At 38.6% G+C, this 10,711-nt stretch overlaps 1 protein-coding gene across 1 annotated transcript in view; it reads left to right on the forward strand.

The window, feature by feature from the left end:
• Nucleotides 1–945: 945 nt before the first annotated feature.
• ADNP2 (ADNP homeobox 2) overlaps nt 946–10,711 on the forward strand; it is a 32,088-nt gene continuing 22,322 nt past the window's right edge. Inside the window, exon 1 of the mRNA XM_006875894.1 lies at nt 946–1,059. Coding sequence (XP_006875956.1) covers nt 952–1,059 — 108 coding nt within the window. The 5' untranslated portion in view covers nt 946–951. The remainder of the gene's footprint in view (nt 1,060–10,711) is intronic.

Consider the following 10,711-nt stretch of genomic DNA (forward strand, 5'->3'; position numbering starts at 1 on the left):
TGGTTCAAACCAACTTTGCAGTCCAGTGCTTTATCCTACAATGCCCCACTAGGACTCCACATACCATAATATACCCTTTTAAATTGTACAGTTCACTGAACCTTGTGGTATATTCACAGACTTGTGTAACTGTGCCCACAATCAATTTCAGAATACTTAGGTCATCTCCAAAAGAAGTGTAGTACCTGTGCTAACATTCACTCCCCATTTTCTTCTAACTGCCCCAGTTCTGGACAATCAGTAATCTGCTAGCTGTTTTGGATATCTCATACAAATGGAATTATATAGTATTTGTGTATTTGTGTCTGACTTAATTCACTTAGCATAATATCTTCAGGTTTCATCCATGTCATGGAGTGCATCAGAAGTTTCTTTGTCTGTATCACTCAGTAGTAACTCCATTGGATATCTCTCTGTCCCACGTTCGGTTTCTCTGTCCATCCACTTTTTGGCTATTGTGATTACTGCTGCAGTGAACAGTGATGTACACAGACCTGTTTGAACCCCCGTTTTCAATTCTCTTGAGCACATACCTAGGAATGAAATGATAAGGTCATAGATACTTCTATGTTTACCAAAGTTTTAAATATTAATGGAGTCAATTATGTTTTTTCTTTTGTCATTTTGATGTTATATTGGTGTCATATTTAAAAAAAATTTGGCTAACTCAAGAAAACAGGAATTTGCTGATGTTTTCTTCTAAGAACTGGAGTTTTAGCTCTTCAGTTTTGTGTTTCATTTCTTTGGAGATAATGTTTGGGTGCGGTGTAAGGAAGGATCCAACTTCGTTCTTTTGCATTTGGGTATCCAGTGGTCCCAGCACCATTTGCTAAATATCATTTTTTATTTTTTAGGGTTTTACCAAACCTTTATATATACTTTTTTGTGTATACTTACGATAGGTTTTTTGTTTTTTTTTTTTTCTCTTCCCTTTTAAGGAAAATTTCAAAAATGTTCCAAATTCCTGTGGAAAATCTTGACAACATCAGAAAGGTGCGAAAAAAGGTGAAAGGCATTCTTTTGGATATTGGGCTTGACAGCTGCAAGGAATTACTGAAGGTAAGAGGCTACAAGTAGCAGATTGTTGTTGTTGTAGCAACCTTGTTTAGTCTACTGCTTATTCTACAGTGCTACACCAGGGAAAGTAATAGATTAAGAGAAGGTAATAGTAAATAGAGGGACTCTTAGTGTGGTGTGCTGTAGGATAAGCGCTTGACCACAAGGTCGGTGGTTCAAACTCATCAGTTGCTCCTTGGAACCCACTTATGTCACTTAACAACAACATAAGTGCTGGGTAGCCCGTGTGGGGGTGCGATTGGGAAAATGGGTAAAATTCTTCAAGAAGAATGATTGTGTGAAAGTATCATTCCATTTTATGTCTTTCTGATGCAAAAGCAAGCTATTTTAGGCTGTTAAAGATTTAAAAACTACTTTTGGTACAGGATTTATAATCATATATTGTGAAAAATATTTGTTTGATGTTTGAGAAGACTATGTAAAATTACTATATTAGTGAAAGAAGAGCCTAACTTAATTTTCCAGTGTTGTTAGAGTAACCAACAAGTGGGAATGTATACATTGTCCCCCATGAGTGTAAACTGAATGCCTCATACCTGCCTCTCCAATCTTTTCAGTGGTTGTTGGTCAGTTTAATTCCATTTCCACAAACGTTACAGAGCACACAGCTAGCTGTTCTCTATTAGCAAAGCTAAATGGTTTTTTTTTGATTTAAGAAGACTTCAGGGAATATTTTTGGTTAAAGCTTGTAAATGATCTCAGGGCCAAGTTTCAGGGGTTCATCCAGCTTCCATAGCTCCATAAAGTCTGGATTCTGTGAGAATTTGAAATTCTTTCTGCATCTCCCCTCTTTTGACAAAAGATCCTTCTGTTTGTTCTAAAATGGTAGTTGAGCACTCACTGTGTAGTTCTGACAAAAGAGGCAGTTTGCCACATAGTCCATTTCTCAATCAGCACATTCCATCCCTTCTCTTTTCCGACTCTTCTCCTTTGTTCACCAGAGGAGTAGAGACTGACTATGGTGCTGGGGTTTATTCTCAGCTTGATTTGTATTTTATTTGAAATTTCTTTCTATGCAGTCTAAGAAAAATTGGAAAACTAAAGTCACTGTCATTCTTTGTTGATAAGTTGTATTTTCATATGATTTTATCTGTTTTTATGTTGTTGTTGTTGTTAAGTGCCATGGAGTCGGTTCCGACTCATAGCGACCCTGCACAGGGTTTCCGAGGCTGTAAATCTTTACGGGAGCAGAATGCCTCACCTTTCTCCCGCGGAACCGCTGGTAGTTTCGAACTGCTGACCTTGCGGTTTACAGCCCGATTCGTAACCACCACTCTACCAGAGCGATTCGTGTATAGTTAAAAAAAAAAAAAAAAAAAATGTTAAGTAAGGTATTCAGTGTATTTTTATAGCCCTTAAATTCTATGCATGTTTTAGTCATAACTACAGAAATAGCAAAATGCTGTCTGCTTTATGCACTGTGGGTTAATGCATTGGTCGGTTTGAACTGCAAGGTTGGAGGTTCAAGCTCACCAGCCACTCCTTGGAAACCCTGCACACAGGGTCGTTATGAGCCGGAACCACCTCAATGGCACTTAATAATAATATGAATAGTTTGATCCAGAGTATTATTGACATGGAAAGAGTTGCACTTTTAATTTTAAAATCTGGTAATTAGCACAACTATCGTTTATTTCAAATAAGCACATTTTATGAGAGAGGTTGCTACTCAGACAGGATCATCTCAGAGAAACCTTAGCTCTAAGATGATGTCCTTTTCCTTTGTTCTCTTACCATGCTCTGATTTCCTTCCAAGCATTTCTGCTACCTTATGTTGTTAATTACCTGTCACCCTACTTTGAGCAAACACCAAAATGAATGTCTAAAGACAAATGGAAGAATTAATGAAATAAAAGCCGAACAGGAAATTGCAGATGGGAGCTCAAGAAGACAAAGTAAATGCAATGAAAAGACCTTTAGTTAGGAAACCAAAAGGGAAGAACACACTCAACATTTCTCAAGCTGAAAGAACTGAAGAAAAACTCAAGCTCGAGTCTGTGGATAGCATGGGATCACAGTGACTCTGTAGGACAAGGACTGGACTAAGAACCATAAGGTCATCAGTTTGAGCCCACCAGCTGCTCTGCAAGAGAAAGATGAGCCTTTCTGTTCTTGCCAAGATTTACAGCCTCAGAAACCCTGTATGGGTTTGCTGTAAGTCAGAACGGATTCAATGACATTGAACAATAACAACCATTTGAGTGTTAAACAGCAAGGATCTCACTGTTTTGTTGTTTACTATTATTTACAGGTACTGGAACAAGGATTCCTGGTGGTGTTGTAGGTCAGCAGTTCAAAACCAGCAGCTTCTCTGTAAGGCAAAAATAGGCATCTTTTTTGGAGTCCTAGTGTGGTGCTATAGGATGAACATTAGCTTGCTGACCACAAGGTTGGCGGTTCAAACCCACCCTCTACAGGGTCTCGATGGGTCTGAACCGCAACACACTAGGTCAGACTAGTGTGTATAGCACATCGATGCTTAAAGATAATGTTCAAGTGAATGAATGAAAAAAAGCATAACCCAAGTTAGGAAGTACTCTTTTTTCAATTCCTAAATTTTATTTATTTTCTTGAGAATATGCACAGAAAAAGAAAAACATTTTCGCAGTTTCTTCATGTATAATTTAGTGACATTTATTGCATTCTTTGAGTCATGCAAGTATTCTTTCCCTCCTTTTCTGTGTTGTTCTTCCCTCATTAACATCACTTCACTGCTCCTTAACGTTCCTTTCAAGTTGCTGTTGTCAATTAGATCCCATACAGACACTTCTTATGGCTCTGGTGGCACAGTGGGTTAAGCCTTGGGCTGCTAACCAAAAAGACGGAGCCCAGCAGCCACTCTTTGGGAAGAGAGTGAGGCAGTCTACTTCCATCAAGATTGATAGCTTCGTAAGCCCTGTGATTCCCTTGTTCTAGTAGAACAACTGCCTCTTGGTCTGAGTAGTTTCTCATGAACACAATGAAGTGTTCTGGAATACTCCTCCGAAATGTTGTCTATAGCCTGTCATAATCCACACAATCAAAAGTCTTTATGTAGTCAATAAAACACAGGTTAACATCTTTCTGGTATTCCTGGCTTTCAGCCAAGATCTATCAACGTCAGGAATTATATCCCTCATTCCACACCCTCCTCTGAATTGTGTTTGAACCTCTAGCAGTTGCCTGTCAGTGTACTGTTGCAGCTGTTTTAAAATTATCTTTAGCAAAATTTTACCTGTGTGCAATATTAATGATACTGAATGGTTTAAAATTAGGAGAGGTGTGCACTAAGGTTATATTCTTTGACCAGACTTTTTCAGTCTGTATACTGAGCAGATAATTTGAGGAGCTAGATTATATGAAGGAAAACATGGCATCAGGGTTGGAGGTAGACTTATTAACAACCTGCGATACACAGATGATAGAACCTTGCTTGCCGAGAGTAAAGAACAGTTAAAAAGACCACAGCATTTGGTATAGGTCGCACCTCAACAAAAATCCTCACCTCTGGACCAAAGAATGTAGGATCTCTGTGAGTCGGAATGATAGTTCCTCAAAGAACATAATGCTTAAGGCGGACCTTTATTTTAATAGTTAAACTATTGTTTAGTTTTAAGAAGGCTATGGGGTATATTTTTGGATTTAGAGTTAAGATGATTTCAGGGGTTCAAGTCTAGAGTTCATGAGAAATTGATTGTCACCTGCAGTTTCCCCCTTGTGATTAAGGTTCTTATGTGGAATATTTGGTCTGAACACTATCCAATTCTTTTAGTCTCATGCAAAGGAGTCAATTGTTCATGAAGGTAATTAGCCATACATTCCAGATCTTCCACCTATTCCTGACTCTCCTTCCTTTGTTGTTGGAGGCAAATAGAGACCAATTGTTGCGGCTTGAATGCGCACGTTTTTCTTTTTCTTTATTTTTGTTTGCAAAGTTTTAAGACCTCAGGCACTATGCAAGGAACTGGAAGGTGGAACTGAAGCACCAAACACATTAGGCAATACAGAGACATCCCATGAAATCATGACCCTAAAGCTCCAAACCAAGAAACCAAATCCCATGAGCTGTTTGGTTGTAATAAGCAGGAGAAATACTTTGAGTAGTGTGATGTGACTGCAACTATATCGGGAAGTGTAAGGAGAAGCAACTCGGTGAGTGCTGCAGCTTTATCTCTAAGTCATATTTTACATATGAGTAAAGAGCAGAATAAATCTATGGAGACAAGATTGATGCAAGGGTAGACATACAGTTCATTTATAAAGGTTAATATTTTTGTTTAAATAATACAAGGAGGCTTCAAAAAGTTTGTGGAAAAATAGAATGAAAAGATAGTGGAATTTTTCTGTGAATATTTTGAAGCCCCCTTGTATTTTCAGAAAATATCAAAATGAGTCCCTAAGAACACAGGTGTATATGTATAGACTGAGAAACTATCAAATGAGAATACATGCACGGGAAGCTCCTGCAATGTTGTCTCACTGCGGTTAGATCAGAAATGAACACTGAGGGACAGGAATAATGACGTCTTTCAGTAAACAGGCTGGATCTAGTTTTTGATAATTAGAAGGTAAAACAGGAGACTTTTATCTGAATTCTGGCTGTTAGCTAGTGGTATAACCAGGGCAAATCAAGTGAATCTTGATTTTTTGTTTTCATCATTGCAGTGAAGGCATGTAGAGAATTAGGTCAGGATATTTGTCCTGTTAGGGAGACTGCAATCTGGCTGGAGTTAGAAGACTAACTCAGAACAGTAAGAAGTGAAATAAGCAGAAAGGTCTGAAGGAGTTAGTGTGGACTTTATGGAGGAACGGGGATTTTATTTTATTTTACTAAGAAAAGATAGGATTCTTCAGTCGAAAGTATTAGGATATTCCAAGAACATGGGATTAAAACCAAGACCCAGTTAATTAACCACCATCAAAACAGCCTGAGTTTAAGAAAGGTCTCATCTTTCTCCTTTAGAGTGGCTGGTGGTTTTGAATTGTTGACCTTTTGATTAGTATCTGAACACTTGAACCACTGGACTACCAAGGCACCTTGGGTGTAATAATTGAAACTTAGAAAAGTTGCAAGAATAAGAATAATACCTAGAGCAAGCTTTTGAAACTTTTGTTTGTTGGTGGTGTTCTTGTTGAAAGTCCCATGGATTGCCAGAAGAAGAAACCAGTCTGTCTTGGAAGAAGTACAGCCACAGTGCTCCTTAGAAGCCAGGTTGTGTGCCTCATACTTTGTCATCAGAAAGGACCAATCCCTGGAGAAGGACGTCATGCTTGGTAAAATGGAGGGTCAGCAAAAAACAGGAAGCCGCCTACCAACGAGATGGATGATACAGTGACAGCAACAGTGGGCTCAAACAAAGATTGTGAGGCTAGCACAGAACCAGGAATTGATTCCTTCTATTGTGCATAGGCTAGGGGAGTCAGAACCCACGGGACTGCGCCTCTATTTCTGGCTTGTGCACTGGGATTTTAAGGGAAAGTATTCTTTTTGTCTGTCTGATTCATGTACTTATCTTCATTATTGCTTAATAAAAAATATCAGTTGGAAATGAGAAAAAAAAAAAGAAAAAGATTATAAGCCTGGTGCATACCTTTCTTGATTTTAAGCCATTCTTTGTTCCCTTGTTCTGTTCAAACAACTGCTTCTTGATCTATGAGCACAACCAAGTGTTCTGGAATACTTACTCTCCACAGTATTGTCCATAGCTTGTCATAATCCACGTAATCAAATCCTTTGTGCAGTCAATAAATCACAGGTAAACGTCAAAAATAATAATAACACTTAATACCCTTTACTCCAAATAAATTACCAACAGTTAACATATCATCTCATTTGTTGTAACATTTGCTCACCCTTTCGCATGTGTTAGCTTTGTGTATGTATTTGTGTCTAGTTTTTTAAGTTTATATACCTCATGACCCTTAGCACCTGAATACTTCTGTGTATTTTCTAAGACTAAAGATAGTCTCTTATGTTGCCGCAGTATGTTAATACATCAGATAAATTGAGTGGATAGGATATATTTTATCTAATTTACTGATCATATTCCAGTTTCATCATTTGACTCCAAAATGCCATTTATACTGTTTTTTTACTATAGGTTTATTTTTATTCAAAAAGTTACTGCCTCAAGACATAAATACAAATCAGAAAACAATATAATTAGGACAGTAGGATATGGATTTCAACAGATTAGAGTAATATATAAGGAGCTCTGGTAGCGTAGTGGTTACGAATCGGGCTGTGAACCGCAAGGTCAGCAGTTTGAAACTACCAGCTGCTCTGCGGGAGAAAGATGAGGCATTCTGCTCCCGTAAAGATTTACAGCCTCGGAAACCCTGTTCAGGGTCGCTATGGGTCGGAATCGACTCGACGGCACTCAACAACAACAACAACAAGAGTAATATATAAAACATATTTTTTTTTTAGTCGAAAAGAAAGCTGTAAGAGCTGCTTTCACGAAGAAGTACTTTCAGGAATGAGAAAAAAATCAACTTAGGTTTCAAGTCACATCCATAATCCTCTCAGCAGTTATAATAAACGTAGTGGTGTGAAAACAACTAGACAATACATTTGCGCATGATATTGGTTGGTGGGAAATTTGTTAGATAAGTCTGATTTCATTTGTTATTAACCAGGATTTAATAAAATAACTATATCATCATTTTTGAGTTTATCCATAGATTTTTACTACCACAGCTCAATGTTGATTTCTGACTCCAAAAACGGCTTACTTTTTGGTATTCCCCCATCTGAAGATAATGTTTGTATGGTGTGCATATTAAGGCATGATGGTGGTGGTGGTGGTTGTGCCGTGAAGTCGGTTTCCACTCAGCAACCCTGTATAATGTTTCCAAGGCTGTAAATCTTTGCTGGAGCAGAGTGGCTGCTGGGTTTGGACTTCGGACCAGTACTTTATCCTCTAGAGCCACTGCACTCCCTGAGTATTAAGTTAAATGTTATTAATTCTCTTGATGGAAATTTTTTATTTTTATAATTTATAGTTGGGCCTGATAAAATCTAAGCAATTGTAGTTAAAACAAATGTAAAAGTATATTACAGAAAACTTAGAAAGCGTCCATAGGAAGGAACAAAGAGAAGAAAATAAGACTTGTAAGCTACTATACCAAACTATCCATTGTTAACATGTTGTTGGTGTTAGTATGCGCCGTGTGGTTGGTTCCGACTAACAGCGACCCTGTACAGGGTTTCTGAGGCTGTAAGTCTTTACAGGAGCAGAAAGCCTCATCTTTCTCCCGCAGAACAGCTGGTAGTTTCCAACTGCTGTCCCAGAGGTTAGCAGCCCGATTCGTAACCACTACGCTAGTTCTCAATATGTCTAGATTGTTTAAATGAGATGTATTTCCATCCTTTTCTCTGCAAAGCTATTATGATCAAACTGTATTATTAAGCTATTGTTCCTTTTTGTGTTTATCACTGAGCATGATATTAAGAACCTTCTTACAATGCCAACTGCAGTTTCCTTTGTGCTCCATAGTAAGAGTTTCTTGGTTTCAAGTAACAGAAACTAACTCTGGTCAACTTAAGCAGAAGAGGACGGAGAACGTACTGGAAGCTCATTAGGGATGCGCAGAATCCCAGCAGTTTGGGTGCCAGCATTGGACAGAAAAAAGAACCAAGGGAACATCTACCCATTATCCTACCACCTCCTTAGCCCCTGGGAGGCCATGTCACCCCTACCTCCGCATCTGTGACTTCACTTTTCATAAAAGTTAGGAACTCACATAGAGCAGACTGGGCCGTTCTTGTCAAAAAGATAGCTGAGGAAAAGGTAGACTCTTCCACAAAGCGTATCCATTTTTCTCAAAGTGCTTCCAAACATTTCTGTGCACTAGAATCTCTTGGGGACTTAAATAATAAAATGTTTGACTTTTTAACAAGTGTTGTGTGTACAGTTCAGTAGCATTAATTGCATTTATCATCACATTGTGCATCAGCACTGTCTACCTGCAAATGTTTTTATTATTCCAAACAAACTCTTGTACCCCTTAAGTTGTAACTCCCATCCTTCCCCCACTCCTCAAGGTACCCACTTAGAAAACTGGGTCTCTTTCCCTATTTTGGAGTCCTGGTGTGGCAATGTGCTGGACTGCAAAGTCGGTTTGATCTGCATGGTCAGCGGTTCAGGCTCACCAGCTGTGAATCCTACACAGAAATCCTACACAGGGTCGCTATGGGTTGGAACCCACTCGACGGCACTTAAGAACAACAACATACCTATTTTGGATATTTCATGTAAGTGGGTTCATCCAATATTTGTCCTTTTGCGATTGATTTATTTCACTCAGTATCTTAGGCTGGTTTTTCTAGAGGACCAAACCAATGAAGTTGCATCCATGTATAAATACATTGTTATATGCTGTTGAGTTGCTTTCAATTCTGAGTGACCCTGTGTACAACTAGAATGAAACCCTGCCTGGTCCTGTGCCATGCTCGCAATTGTTACTGTTGGAATCCAGTATCGATGCAACTGTGTCAGTCCGTCTTGTTGAGGGTCTTCCTTTTATTCACGGATCCTTCTCCAGGGACTGGCACTCATTAGACAAAGTCTGACTATCCTCTCTTTCTAAGGAACATTCTGTACATCTTTTGAGACAGATTTGTTGATTCTTCTGTATGTTCAACATTCATTACCAACACCATAATTCATAGGCATCAGCTCTTTAGCCTTCCTTATTCGTAGTCCAGATTTTGCTTGCATATGAAATGATTGAAAATACAGTGTTGCTTGGTCAGGCACACCTTAGTCTTGAAAGGGACATCTTTGTTTTATTTAACTCTTTAAATCTTTAAAAAATTAAAAAAAACTTTAAAACATTTTTTGCAGCAGATATGCCCAGTGCAACGCATTGTTTGATTTCTTCAGTACTGCTTCTTTAGAGAAGTTTATTTCAAGGAAATGGCTTAGGTGGTTTTAGAATCTGGCAAGTCTCAAATCTTGTCTCAGATGTCTCAAGTCTCAGATGTCAGGTTGGAGTCTTCTGACTTACATATTTGCAGAGACTAACAAACCCAAATAGGCAGGTCAGACGGCATGCTGCTGGCTCAAGGGACTGTGGGAGTTGGCGAATCCCCAATCCCTCAGACAGCAAGAGGTCAGAAGAAGGATTGGATGCAGGATCAAGAGATGGTGAGCTTTGCCAGAACATCCATGTTTGTTGCGTACAGGCCCTTCCTCAGGGGAACTCTCCTTTCAACTGATTGACTACTCACACCAGATCATAAAATGCAGGGTGATTGCATATTACCTGCTAAACAAAGGGTCATGGTTTAGCCAAGGTGACACTCAGCATAGTGTCTTCAAGGGTCATCCAAATCGTTCGATATATCAGAACTTAATTTCTTTCTATGTCTGAATATTATTTCATTGTGCAACGGTACTACATTTTGTTTATTCATTCATCTGTTGATGGACACTTGGGTGGTTTCTTCTGGCTTTTGTTAATAATGCTCCTGTGAACATTTCTTGCTTTTTACTGTTTTCAAGTTTTTTAATGTTTTATTGTGAATTATATGATAGTTTACATGAGAGAACTTTAGTTTTACATTCATTCCATCGTATATCATTTCATTGTCATGGTTCCAATCTCTTTCATGCACCATCAACCGACCAAAGGGTATATCCTAGAAACC

This window comes from Chrysochloris asiatica, unplaced genomic scaffold (assembly GCF_000296735.1).
Source record: "Chrysochloris asiatica unplaced genomic scaffold, ChrAsi1.0 scaffold00345, whole genome shotgun sequence".
Taxonomy (NCBI): Eukaryota; Metazoa; Chordata; class Mammalia; order Afrosoricida; family Chrysochloridae; genus Chrysochloris; species Chrysochloris asiatica.